This window comes from Oncorhynchus clarkii, chromosome 28 (assembly GCF_045791955.1).
Source record: "Oncorhynchus clarkii lewisi isolate Uvic-CL-2024 chromosome 28, UVic_Ocla_1.0, whole genome shotgun sequence".
NCBI lineage: Eukaryota > Metazoa > Chordata > Actinopteri > Salmoniformes > Salmonidae > Oncorhynchus > Oncorhynchus clarkii.
The window spans coordinates 20,050,182-20,065,243 of NC_092174.1; the positions used below are offsets into that span (position 1 = coordinate 20,050,182).

The window sequence follows — 15,062 nt, forward strand, 5'->3', positions numbered from 1 at the left end:
TTATAGAAGCACCTTTAGCAGCGATGAGTCTTTGTGGGTAAGTCTCAGAGCTTTCCACACCTGGACTGTGCAACATTAGATTTTTATTTTTATTTTTTTATTATTCTTCAAGCTCTGTCAAATTGGTTGTGGATCATTGCTAGACAACCATTTTCAGGTCTTGCCATAGATTTTCAAACTGATTTAAGTCAACTGTAATTCAGCCACTCCAGAACATTCACTGTCTTCTCAGTAAGCAACTCTAGTGTAGATTTGGCCTCGTGTTTTGGGTTATTTTCCTGCTGAAAAGTGAAATAATCTCCCAGTGCCTGGTGGAAAGCAGACTGAACCAGGTTTTCCTCTAGGACTTTGCCTGTGCTTAGCTCCATTCTGTTTCTTTTTTATCCTGAAAAACTCCCCGGTCCTTAATATATATATATATATATATATAAATAAATGTTTTCAGACCCTTTGCTATTAGACTCGAAATTGAGCTTAGGTGCATCCTGTTTCCATTAATCATCCTTGAGATGTTTCTACAACTACATTGCAGTCCACCTGTGGTAAATTCAATTTATTGGACATGATCTGGAAAGGCACACACACCTGTCTATATAAAAAGGTCCCACAGTTGACAGTGCATGTCAGAGCAAAAACCAAGCCATGAGGTTGAAGGAATTGTTCGTAGAGCTCCGGCACAGGACTGTGTCGAGGCACAGATCTGGGTACCAAAAGGTGTAAGCAGCATTGAAGGTCCCCAAGAACACACTGGCCTCCATTCATAAATGGAAGAAGTTTGGTACCACCAAGACTCTTCCTGGAGCTGGCCGCCCAGCCAAACTGAGCAATCGGGGGAGAAGGGTCTTGGTCAGGGAGATGGGAGAACCTTCCAGAAGGACAACCATCTCTGCAGCACTCCACCAATCAGGTCTTAGAGTGGCAAGACGGAAGCCACTCCTCAGTAAAAGGCACGACAGCCTGCTTGGAGTTTGCCAAAAGGCACCTAAAGCACTCTCAAACCATGAGAAACAATATTCTCTGGTCTGATGAAACCAAGATTGAACTCTTTGGCCTGAATGCCAAGCGTCATGTCTGGAGTGTGGCACCATCCCTACGGTGAAGCATGGTGGTGGCAGCATCGTGCTGTAGGGATGCTTTTCAGCGGCAGGGACTGGGAGACAAGTCAGGATCGAGGGAAAGATGAGCGGAGGGAAGTACTGAGAGATTCTTGATGAAAACTTGCTCCAGAGCGCTCAGGACTTCAGACTGGGGCTAAGGTTCAACTTCCAACAGGACAATGACCTTACGCACACAGCGAAGACAACGCAGGAGTGGCTTTGAGTCAAGTCTCTCAATGTTTTTGAGTAGCCCAGTCACAGCCCGGACTTGATCCCAATCAAACAAATACGTGTGTGTGGGTGAGTGAGTGAGTGAGTCCAGACTGTTTTTACAGTCTTGCTTTGACCACCAGACAACAGAAAGAAAAAAACTTAACAGTATACCAGTGGAAGGGAAGACAGTAGCAGGTGACCCAACTGTGGTTTGTGGCTACCAATCCAAATGCAGTTCCCAAATACATTTAAAAAACGGCAAAATCGGTGTCCAAAAATATCGATTTGAAACTTGAAACTTGAAATCGGCCATTCCGATTAATCGGTCGACCTCTAGACAGACAGACTTGTCTTTCTTGCTTGTAACTTGTCAGACAAGAACTACCCCAACATAATGGTATGCTATGTGCACCATATTCTTTTTTTACTTCTTGCTCATGACTTAAGGTTTTACAGCTTTAAAAAAAAGTTGATGTTATTTGTGAGTTGTACTTCTAACAATAAATAAGAAACAAAGGAAATATGTACCTTTTAAACATTATTTGATTAATATCATGATAATTATCTTTATCATATTAAATATATCTATCGTGATAATTTGTTTGCCATATCGCCCAGCCCTAGTAGTGTGTACGGCCCAGTACATCACTGGGGCTAAGTTGCCTAACATCCAGGACCTCTAAAGAGGTGTCAGAGGAAGGCCCTAAACATTGTCAAAGACTCCAGCCACCCCAGTTATAGACTGTTCTCTCTGCTACCGCATGGCAAGCGGTATCGGAGCGCCATGTCTAGGTTCAAAAGGCTTCTCAACAGCTTTTACCCCCAAACCATAAGACTCCTGAACAGGTGATCAAATGGCTACCCGGACTATTTGCATTGTGTCCCGCCACTCACCACCCCAACCTCTCTTTTATGCTGCTACTACTCTCTGTTTATCATCTCTGCATAGTCACTTTAACTATACCTACATGTACATATTACCTCAGTTAGCCCGACTAACTGGTGTCCAACGAACATTGACTCTGTACCGGTACTGTTATTTTCAGTTTCTTTTTTCTTTACTCATCTATTGTTTACCTAATATCATTTTTTTTCTTAAAAATTGCACTGTTGATTAGGGCTTGTAAGCATAATACTGTAAGGTCTACTACACCTGTTGTATTCGGCGCATGTGATAAATAAACTTTGATTTGATTTCTACTGTTGTTCTCTCTGTATTATGGAGTCTTAGTTGATTGTTCATGCAAAGCATTAAGTCTAAATTTGAGAGAATGTGGTATTAGTAAGGAGAGGATGGTGTGGGTGACTGACTCGTGTCTTTTGAGGGTGGGTATCGTGTGTGAAGGTTAGTATGCATGATCTATTGACATGGGGGAAAAAAATAAAAATCCCCAATACACTAAACTATCTACAAGACCAGTGCTAAACTTTCCACAAGACTTTTCACACCCTTGCAGTCAGGTCTTCGGCATGGGGGAGAGGGGTAGTTAGTATACTCTTCCAGACAACTCACTATTGTTGGCAGTACTTGTCTACTCACCAGTACAACTGTAGGTGCTCATATACAACAATACACGACTAGACGTTCGACAAGTCAAGCCCCCCTCAAACTTTTCACATCTTCGTTAACGGCCCATCTCAATGCCCCATTATTGAATGAGTGTAACAAAACGCATACCGGTCTACTGTACCCTTTTTTTTGTTTACAGATGAACATGGTTTATTGTATGGTTACACATCCTCATGGTCAGTCTTCATGTCTTTCCAGGAGACTTGCATTAAACAAATCTTCTGCAAGAGGTCGAAGCAGTGGGTGGTGAAGAAAGTGTCCGAAAGGCTAGTCCACCTGGCTGGAGTGCAGAAAGGACCAGACACAGTTGTCTTCAAGGAGCCAAAGTCACAGCCCCCCAAACCAAACATCCCTGCCAGCACTGCCAAAGCCTGCTGAACCAGCTGCCATTACCCAGCACAAGAAGAGGTTCACCAGCTGAAGAACATTCTGGAACTTGCCTGGAACATTCAACCAACACAACATCCATATTCAGTTAGATTGACGTTGTAGTATAATATAGAACACCTAGTATGCTCACAACTGCATTGTGGTATAGATACTGCCAGCTGTTGTACATACTGTAAATAATGGTGTTTTATATAATATTTGTATGGACAAGTGACTAAATGATTCCAGCTGCATCAGAAACCAATAAAGTGTGGACTTCAACTCAGACACACCAGTAGGGATGTCAAACATTTTCCTGCCAACAGTACTTAGCACCCACCTCTGAACAGAGTGTCAGAGTTGGCAGTCAATCCCTTTTGTGTGTTCACACAGCAAAGACCTTGAAGTCGTCAGCCACTCAGCCTTGTTAAAATACTCCAGAATGTGGCAGTAGCGTTGTTTGGCAATGCATGTCCGTGTGTGTGTGTGTTGCTTTATGGTCTAGTCAGCGTAGCGTGAGAATGAGACCGCCAAATATGCATTGTGAGACAACAACCTTTTCGGTTGAAGAGTTGTTGCCTGATGACAGTTAGACTGACTTACTATTCCAGTCCCATAACTCATCTCCCTGAGAGTCTGGCTGATGCTTCTTTCATTGTGACGTACGGGTAAATACTGTCTCCGATCTGGAGCACAGGAAAAATGACATTGGGCTGCTGGAATGGCTTTATCCAATGGCCACATTGACGTCTTTATTCAGCCCTGTCGGAAATCAGGACTGTACCCAGGACCTGTGAGAGCATGAACACCGCCCGATCTAAAAATAGCACCTTGCCATTAAAAAGTGCAATAAATCAGACCATGAATAATAGTGAGTGAAGAGGGAGGGGGGTATAGGGTGACAAAGCATTGAACATCCCCCCCCCGTGCAAAAATACGAATGTCTGTGTTTTAAATGGCACCCTATACCCAGGGGTATGGTCAAAAGTAATGGGCCTATAGAACACCTGGAGTGTTCAAATCTTACTCTGAGGTCCGGAGTACTGCTGGTTCTCTGATAAAACCCGCAGTATGGTATGGTATGGTATGGTATGGTATTTGACACCCCAAACAGCCAAGAGCTGTTAAATTATTTCACTTCATGAGAGGAAACATGGCTTAATGCTGTTATAATAACGCTAAATAGCTGCGTATAATGATTATCCCATCACTGGAATTCAATAGCTTAGCTACACCAAAGGGACTACAAAACAGAAAAAGGCATCTGAGAAAACAGCAACTCAATCAGTACACAAAACTAGCTCAAGCCATTCTCTTAACACACAATCAGCCTAGTTTCCTAACCTGTGTGTTCTTCCACTCACCAGGATGATAGAAAAACTGAAACACAAGTGCTTATTTTTTTTTTAAACAGCACAGGTTAGTTTCTTGTTTTGATTTTCAGAAGGGAAGGGAAATCCTGCCCCCCATCCCAACCCCCTAATGACAGCATGGCTGCTTTGGTGCAAGCTGGGGTGGGACAGAAGAACACAGGGAACATTCCATTTCCTCCTCTGATCTGCCTCTGCTGAGCCATTGTAGGGTGGTTGGGAGGGAGGGCATACAATGATAGACCTAATCTCCCTCTTCTCCCCATCACTCTTCTGTAGACACAACACTTCATTTCAAACCTGTTATGGTGCTGCATAGCTGTTTACCTTGTTTCTAGATAGCACAACAGTTATGCAGCATTGACCTTGGATTGGTAAATGAGGAGGTTTAGAGCTGTTCAATTCCAGTTCTGAAGGCCTGAAACACTTATTCTGGTTTTTGTTTCTACCTGGTAGTTAATTGCACTCACCTGGTGTCCCAGGTCTGAATTAGTCCCTTATTAAAAGGAGAGGATGGAAACCAGGAGTGTTACGGCCCTCCACGACCTACCTTGAACAGCCCTGGTTTAGAGAGAGGATTAATCTTCCAGTGCAGGAAGCATTTCTCTCCTTTGTTAAAGATGACCAATAAACCATGTCTCCTCTCTCCAAGAGAGAAAGGTTTCCTCACAGTGACGCACAACCAAAGTGTGAGGTTCATATCTAGCCTATTAGTCTAGGCAGCCTACCAATAAATCTTCTATATCATATAAAATGTAACCTGAATTTGTAACGAGTGGCAGGAGGAAGGGAAAAAGAAAGAGGTTCAGCCAAAATATTATTTCAAATAGCATGGTGACTTGGCAAGGTACTAAAAAAAAAAAAAAGAGAGAAAAAACAAACATTCATGATAGGGGTGTTAAGATGACAGATCCAATCCTCCATGTAGAGGCCTATATACATCCTTGTGTGGTGTGTCATGTGTGAATAAGCTGGGAAAAAAACAAGGCAGACTCCCACAGTCCCCATCCAATATGAATAAGAAACCCTCTCGGGCTGCAGCCTATGACCTGGCCCCAGTTAACAGGCTCCTACCATACAATCAGAAGGTTCTCTAAAACGCTGCCAAATATCCTTAAGCCCTTCACAGTTGCCAAGTTGCCTGCTGCTACAAAACAAACTGAAAATAGCCACCCTGCCCTGCACTCCTGACCATTAAGCAGGATTTTCAACAGCCATTTATTTCTGCCTCACTTTCTCTTGGCAAGCCTACTTCGCTTTGCAGAGCACTGAGTGGTGGTGTGCGATTGAAAAACCATTCAGTCATTTTATGTGTAGAGTGAAACAGTCAGTGTAAATAACTCAAAGAGGAAATGTTCACAGGCGGATTAGGCTATATCATGTCATAATATTTTGGAGTTCCCGGTCTTGTATTTCAACAAACGTCGACAAAGCAGTGGAGAAGAAAGATGCAGATGCATGCTTAGCTATGATCTTCTTTCAGTAGTAGGATGGTTGAAGACCATGTCTGTCATTCATGAGACACCGAGGGTCTGCTGTAAAGCCATCTAGATGAGCTTGACACCATTAAACCCAACACCATTACAAAACACTGTACAGTGTGTTTTTCGGGACTTTTACCATTGAAAACCCTGAGGCCATAGTACTGAAACCTTTAGAACTGGTGTCGCCTCATAGTTTGCTTGTTCACCAAACACACACACAGGTGGCAGTTTCCTGAGGATGACCACAAAGCATTTTCACCATGAGCAAAAACGCCTGGTTTTCTTCCCAAAGTCACAAAGAAAATGTTGTGACAGTTTCAATAAACACAAGAGACCAGCAAAATGGACAAAAAGGGCAGTAGCGGGAACAGCGGCATTTCGTGGTCAAAACCTGGTACTTTCACTTAATTTATGGGGAAAATGTAAGCGACGTCAATGGCAAATACCTCGGAACAATTGTATTTATTTTTTACATAACATAGTAAAAGCTGCAGAGAAAATATTCCACGTCGCAGCTTAATATAACTTGTCAAACAGAGAACTGATACTGTGTACTGGCCATTGGGGTGGGCGTGGTGTGGTGTTTGGGGGTCCGTGGATGGAGTTTGATAACTTTATGGGATTCTTCACATGTTAACAATTATTTAAGAGGTTTTTGTGCAAATCGGACATTGGGTACTATATTTATTGAATATTATATGAATCCTATAAGTTGAAAATGGCCAATTCTCAGAGATCAAATTATATTTCAACAAAATAATGTTGTGGAAATGATCATCTGTTTTGCCCTACAGAAACAATTGCAGAACAATCTGAGATGGTGGGTGTCGAAATCCTCTTCTGCTTTTTGAGGTCTGAACATTGTTTTTATTCAGTCCCTGTTTATTTATTGTTTTGAATAACAGGCTGTATTGAATGAAAGGCAAAAGGTCTAGACTTAGGCTATTCCCGCTCTCCTATCCCTTAACTACCTTTGGAGCTGTGAGATGAATCAGGGCAAAGGTTTGAATCTTCGGTGCAGTAGTACGATGAGGCACATCCTGGAAGACTAAAGCGTCTGTTGTTCATTCAACACTGCTCATGTTGCAGCTTTACATAGAGGGATCTTCTATGACATGTTCACCTCAGTCAAACCCTAAATACCCGCATAGCCACGCCATCCATCATTGACGCAGACAGCCCTCTGTGTTGCCTGTGCACAACTGGAACGTTTAAGTTTTCATTTGTGTTGATGCCAATGGAGGACATAGTTAACGGTGGTTCAGATACAAATGGTCGACTTATTTAGAAGATGTGCAATGCAGCCTTGGTCCAAGTCTAAGCCTCTTTGTAGTGCATTTCCAGATTAATTCCAAGACAACTTGTTCATTTGATTTCAGAACTAAGCAAAAAAAAACATTTAGGCCTCATGTTCCCGCTAAGCTGAGCATGTGTGTGGCCGCACACCTCCGCCAGGACTGCCGCGCAGAGATGCAACAAACCAAAAACAATCTACATTTGTTTTAGGCAGAGCCAGAGTGCATCAGAGTACAATTCTATTGATGGGTGATTGTTAAATTGTTTTTTCCCCCCCTCAATCTACACACAATATCCCATAATGACAAAGCAAAAACAGTTTGACATTTTTGCAAATGTATTCAAAATAAACTGAAATATCACATTTATATAAGTATTCAGACCCTTTACTCAGTACTTTGTTGAAGCACCTTTGGCAGCAATTACAGCCTCAAGTCTTCTTGGGTATGACATTACACGCTTGGCACATCTGTATTTAGGGAGGATCTCCGATTCTTCTCTGCAGATCCTCTCAAGCTCTGTCAGGTTGGATGGGGAGCGTCACTGCACAGCTATTTTCAGATATCTCCAGAGATGTTCGATCATGTTCAAGTCTGGAATCTGGCTGGGCCACTCAAGGACATTGAGAGACTTCCCGAAGCCACTCCTGCATTGTATTGGTTGTGTGCTTAGGTCGTTGTCCTGTTGGAAGGTGAACCTTAGCCCCCATCTGAGGTCCTGACCACCCGCGAGCAGGTTTTCATCAAGGATCTTTGTACTTTTCTCCATTCATCTTTCCCTTGATCCTGACAGGTCTCCCAGTCCCTCCCTACAGCACGATGCTGCCACCACAATCTTCCACCGTAGGGATGGTGCCAGATTTTCCTCCAGATGTGACGCTTGGCATTCAGGCCAAAGAGTTCAATCTTGGTTTCATCAGACCAGAGAATCTTGTTTCTCATCGGTCTGAGAGTCCTTTACGTGCCTTTTGGTTGGTGGAGTGCTGCAGAGATGGTTGTCCTTCTGGAAGGTTCTCCCATCTCCACAGAGGAACGCCAGAGCTTTATCGGACTGACCAAGTTCTTGGTCACCTCCCTGACCTTTTATAGACAGGTGTGTGCCTTTCCAAATCATGTCCAATCAAGTTTGTAGAAACGTCTCAAGGATGATCAATGTAAACAGGATGCACTTGAGCTCAATGTTTAGTCTCATAGCAAAGGGTCTGAAAAGTTATGCAAACAAGGTATCTATTTTAAATTTTTATTTGCAAAAAAACAAAACCTCTTAGAATAAGGCTGAAATGTTTGAAAAAGTCAAGGGGTCTGAATACTTTCCAAATGCACTGTACATATTTTGTAGCTATTATATAAGTTTTAGGTTGTAGTTATTATAGGAATTATAGGACTATTTCCCTCTCTACCATTTGTATTTCATTAACCTTTGACTATTGGATGTTCTTATAGGCACTTTAGTATTGCCAGTTTAACAGTATAGCTTCCGTCCCTCTCCTCGCTCCTCCCTGGGCTCGAAACAGCAACACAACGACAACAGCCACCATCGAAGCAGCGTTACCCATGCAGAGCAAGGGGAACAACTACTAGAAGGCTCAGAGCGAGTGACATTTGAAACGCTATTAGCGCATGCTAACTAGCTAGCCATTTCACTTCGGTTACACCAGCCTCATCTCGGGAGTTGATAGGCTTGAAGTCATAAACAGCGCAATGCTTGACGCACAACGAAGAGCTGCTGTCAAAACGCCCGAAAGTGCTGTTTGAATTAATGTTTACGCGCCTGCTTCTGCCTAACACCGCTCAGTCAGATACTTAGATACTTGTATGCTTATATGCTAGGTCAGATTATATGCAACGCAGGACACGCTAGATAATATCTAGTAATATCAACCATATGTAGTTAACTAATGATTATGATTGATTGTTTTTTTATAAGTTTAATGCTAGCAAGCAACTTACCTTGGCTTACTGCATTCGCGTAACAGGCAGTCTCCTTGTGGAGTGCAACGAGAGAGAGGCAGGTCGTTATTGCGTTGGACTAGTTAACTGTAAAGTTGCAAGATTGAATCCCCCGAGCTGACAAGGTGAAAATCTGTTGTTCTGCCCCTGAACGAGGCAGTTAACCCACCGTTCCTAGGCCGTCATTGAAGAATGTGTTCTTAACCGACTTGCCTAGTTAAATAAAAAGGTATAAAAAATATTTATATTAAAAAAAAAATTAAAAAAAATAAATACAAAAAAAAAAATTGGCAAAAATCGCACCAGAAAAATACCGATTTCCGATTGTTATGAAAACTTGAAATCGGCCCTTCCGATTAATCGGTCGACCTCTAGCACATTTTAAGTAATCTTTGAAAAGCGAGTCAGGTAAAAAGCTTGTTAATATTTAAGGGGCAGTGTAGTATTTTGGAACAGGCTTAAATATGCAAAAAAGCCAATAGTCAGAGGGTAGCCTACATTGTCTAGTTTTCTGTATGGTAATAATAATGATTTGTACTTTGTAAAGTGGTTCCTTGCATTATACAACAATATGTCATTTGCAGTCACCTATTTGGCCCATGGTGTTACATGAATTAATGTCATGCCCTGCATAGTCTAAAAAAGGTTTTAATAGTCTCATGATGAATGTAGGCTTGCATTGAACACCACATAGCTTTTCATTTCTATCATATAGCCTATTTTCATGTGAAAATGTGATTGGATTTTCTTGGTAGGGCACTCCTACATTATGCTCAAATTGATACTGGAAGTAGCACAGAATTCAAATGTCCATTTACAAGTCCTGAAGTTTGCTCAGTGCCAAAATAAATTAGCGGGAACATTGCCTATCACAGACAGAACAATGAGACATTGAGATATTTCACTGGATGTATAAATGTTTTGCATCCACATATCGTAGTGAGATGAAGCCCACTGGTGGGCAGTGGGAGAAGATGAAATGAGATGGATTTTGGACGACATTCTGCAAATCTTCTCATCGATGAAACATTTGATCTCAATACAGTTGTTCCCAAAACTAGAATCTGTTATAAACAGAGTGGAATAAGGTTTGTAAACATTACCCTTTGCAAAAGTTTGAAAAACAAATTGCATTGTTTAGAAGGAGTGCAAAGGAAAATTTAGTTACTGCACACGTGCACTTCACAGGCGTTCCCTAACGGAAATAAGCAGATGATGCTAGAACGCACCAATAGGATCTCGCAAGCTCGTGCTTAGCTCGTGCTTGGCTCTGCCCCCCCTCCTTACTTGTTCTGCCCACTATGGCTCATTTGTTCCCATTGGAAACGACAGGCTGTCCTTCAAAGATCTGGAATTGGATCTAAAACAGGAAGGGGACTTCCTGTGTTTTCAGGTAACGCCTGGAATCCCAGAATGTTGTTGTGCAGCCAATTCGTCTTTGTGCCGAAGGAATGGGTTGAGGATTTGTAGATACCTGCCTTTATCTGCAGTCAAACACAGGGAGGCCGTCAACCACTGGTCTTCTATGAATGGGAATATAAAACTGTCTAAAACAGCAGGCCATACAAGCAAATTGCACCTCTATGGATCATTTGGACTACTGAGGACGAACTATGGCAGTAAAGGGATTGGTTTATGATTCCAATTTCATTGACTCGATTTAGGCCATTGCCTAAACCGATAGAGTTGGGGTGGATTAGAAAAAAAAAGATTCTGTATTGTTAGAGGACAGGGATTATAAAATCTGTGTTTAACCCTAAACTACAGCTAGAGACTTATGATATTGTAATAATTCACTACCAAGCCTACTTCCTTAAATGAGGCATGGCTGATTTGAATAGGAGTATGAGGGCCACTGATAAACCCTTTCTTCGGTCTTCCTTCTTCAGTAAAATGTTAATAGGCTTATGCACAATGCCCTTTCTCTGGGTAATGCACTTTGTCAACGTTTTCAAAGGATTCAAGCAGGGCACCACAATCCTTATTAATGGGACATAATCCTAATCCGTATGGTGCTGTTTGATATTCAGGGACAGACAGTTGGATCAAGTCTTGCTTTTGAGTAACACAAACTAACGCTTAGGCCTAGGATCTGAAATCTAGGCTGCGCCTACTTTAACAACATGTTTCCATATCTGGAAATTGCAATTGTTGTTCTGAGTGTTTACTAGCCTAATTGAAGAAATTGTAGACAGCTGCTATGGTGACCCTGAGCACTATATGAGAAGCAGCCATGACAACCACTCTTTCAGCCTGAATAGAACTAAAATTGCCAGCTCAGCCAACAAGCAAAAACTAGGAGTATAATTGTTCCTTGCCATACCTTGCCATTTTGTCATTCCACTGTGGCTGAACACTGGATACTCATTCAACACCAAATAATTTCTGAATAGCCAAAAAAGTCAAATGAATCCCCAATTTCCCAGTTCAACTGGCAACCAATGTAATTGAGAATTTCTTTTTTTACCCCTTTTTCTCCCCAATTTCGTAGTATCGCTACAACTCCCGTACGGGCTCGGGAGAGACGAAGGTTGAAAGTCATGCGTCCTCCGATACACAACCAACCAAGCCGCTGCTTCTTTAACACAGCGCACATCCAGCCCGGAAGCCAGCCGCACCAATGCGCCGGAGGAAACACCGTGCATCTGGCCACCTTGGCTAGCGTACACTGCGCCCAGCCCGCCACAGGAGTCGCTGGTGCGCGATGAGACAAGGACACCCCTACCGACCAAGCCCTCCCTAACACGGGCGACGCTAGGCCAATTGTGCGTCGCCCCACGGACCTCCCGGTCGCGGCCGGTTACGACAGAGCCTGGGCGCGAACCCAGGACTCTGATGGCACAGCTGGCGCTGCAGTTCAGCGCCCTTAACCACTGCGCCACCCGGGAGGCCATGTTGCCTACTTTCTGAAGAAGAAAATACAAACTTCAGTTAAAAATGTAGATCATTTTTGGCCTTTGGTTACATGTCTGGAACTTAATGACAAAACACTAAGAGAAGACAGGGTTTTTTTCTTACTGGAAAAACATGGACATTGGGATCAGCTGGCCCGGCATCCTTATTGAGTTATTTCAGCGTTGGAACGCAGTGACGTTGGAACACTGGTGCCTGCTGCTCTGGAATCCTGGCCACTGAGGTCATTCACAGAACTGTCTGCTTACATCACAGCTCCGGCGAGTCATTTGAAAAAGGTAGGGGAGAGGAGGGAAGTGGAGGCAAACATCCTGAGTGTGCTAGGACTCAGAAACAGAGCTGCTGCTGTCCATGGGCCACAGTACAATCACACTATTCACTTCAGCTACAGTAGGCTAGTCACTCGCCTGCTCTAAAACCAAAGATCTCCAGAGCAAAACAAACTAATCTTAAACTCACCTACGTACTCAACAGTTCACACTTTCAATTTGAAATACAAGCCGTGACTTTTTTTTTTTTATAGCCACAATTAAAACAATGTTAGCCTAAAGCAAAAATCTGAACAGTGACACCCTCTCAATATTTCAGCACATTTGACATCATCCTCATAAATCAGACATCACGTAGCAGTTAAGATTTATTAATGGCCTACTAAATATGGTGTCAACTGACCCCTTAACATCAAGTGACTTTCCCAGGATATTAACAAATAAAACCAAAAATAGGCCTGGCAAAACATTCCCAGGAGTCCCTCGAGAACAACTTCATCCATAGAAAACAAAATGTTCCATTTTTATTAAGAAAACAGCTCTCTTCCGGTTACTCTGCAAGTGGGCAGCAGAATTGCAGATTAACAAGACACTGTCAACATCATTCTGCTTCTGTTCTCCATTGTATCACTCCTTCCTCTGAAGGTTCAATAATAATCTTTGAGAGAGGATCAAATAATAGCTAGAAAACAATCCAGTCTTAGAGTTCAATTACCCAAAGCTACTCTAGGTAGCTTATAACATGACCAAGGAAATGCAAAGCCAATGTAGGCATTAAGAGTAATTTCAAACACAAAAAAATGGTTGCAAGCATCAAGAGAAATTTAAACAGAATGCAATCCGATCTTAATACATACAATAAGAAAAAACAGTAGTGGAACGCAAAGGACGTTCTGTCTAAGCACAATATTATTGAGCTATCCCTTTCCATTCATTGAAGTGAGCTACCATGACAACAGTCCCTGCCAACATGACTACAGGATGTAGGCTACAAAGACACATCAGTTCAAATTTAGCCAGCATTCTTACATAAAACCCTTGCTGTAAAGCCAAGCTATCTATAAATAGCATTTCCATTTAGCAATCTTAAATCATTAATGAGGACAGTAAATTAACACCAGCTGAAAGCAGTTACTAATCTTCCCTGACCACACAAGATATGATCACAAGTCACAACCATATTGCATTTTTTCAGAGGAAAACTCCCATCCATCACATCTATTCCTACTGCTTCTCATCCAGACCCAACAAAAGGATCTGACATATTCATGTAAATACATAAATGTGAGAGCCTCTAAATTCCCCACTACTACTGGTGGCAGCAGCATAAACTGCCCCCTGATAATATGAGGTGTTTTAATTAACAGCTCTTTCGGTCTATGTGTAGCCTATGATAGGGCTTGGGAACTAAGCATGCCAAATATTGAAAATGACATTATTGGGCTGAGTAGTAGATCATCTGAATTGAAGGCATTTCAAGAAAAATATATGACCTTCATATATCTTTGGTTGTTGCCATATTTCATTGTGTTGACATGTGATGTACATGGAATTCTGAAAATGTGCCTTTCATGTCTTCTGAACTTGACATCTGTGTTCTTGTCACCAAAATACGTAATTCAATCCCTCCATGACTCACCCTACACAAATATTAAATAAAGTTGTTAGTTAAATATTTACCATCCAACAGAAGGATATCTACCAACGCAATGGCAAACACTCTAAATACTGTGATGTTGGCAATAGGGCCAAACAATTATGTAATACTATGATGTCTATGGTTGGATACATGGCTCGTTCCCTCAAGCCATGTAGCCTAACGTTACTCTTCTATATGACAGAAGAACTTGGTTACAGTGGTCCCATTTTTTCCAACCAACGGCACTGGTGTGATGACAACTTTGGAATAGGATTTGAGATGTCAAAACCAAAACGTATATTACACCTCTCATCTCAGTGCACTGGTTAACTAAGCATCTTTGAAAATGTATGTCCATCTCACCATATACGCGCACCCATCCTTGTTGCTGGCATAAAGAATCCACCAGGATTCGGTCCAGCAATGGATCCAAGGAAAGCAGCCCCCCATGTAGAGAATCCACGTCGCCTATGGCTGAGTCGGGCTCCATACTAGAAATCACCTTTCCAACAACTTCCAGGTAGAAACAAGAGTCCAAAACTGAGAAGTCCACGACGTAATCGTCAAAGGGAAGCAATAACCTGCTGGGAAGTTAGCTTTATGACAACAAAATAATCACGTTTAACCCGGCTAAATTCTCTCACGTTTACTAGCTAGCCCAAGCTATTTCATTGTTTGGCACAAGCCGTTCTGGCTAGACGAAAGCCCTACCATATTATTTTTTTTTATCTCCCAGACTGCTGAGGGCTAGCAATCAACATTGTAAATGCTGGGTAGCTGTCTGTGTAGTCTAGAATCAATCGTTGATAGCTATGGCTAGCTACGCTGTTGACATTGTCGCTGCCCAGAGATCAGAGGTGGAGTGCTGCTCCAACAGGACCACGCGCAGAAAA

The 15,062-nt window shown here is 42.3% G+C and overlaps 1 protein-coding gene across 1 annotated transcript in view; it reads right to left on the reverse strand.

Annotated features, from left to right (window-relative positions):
• Positions 1 to 15,033, reverse strand: part of LOC139387537 (ras GTPase-activating protein nGAP-like) — an 81,827-nt gene extending 66,794 nt beyond the window's left edge. The window contains exon 1 of the mRNA XM_071133834.1: positions 14,533 to 15,033. Within this exon, the coding sequence (XP_070989935.1) occupies positions 14,533 to 14,659 (127 nt within the window). The 5' untranslated portion in view covers positions 14,660 to 15,033. The remainder of the gene's footprint in view (positions 1 to 14,532) is intronic.
• Positions 15,034 to 15,062: the final 29 nt, after the last annotated feature.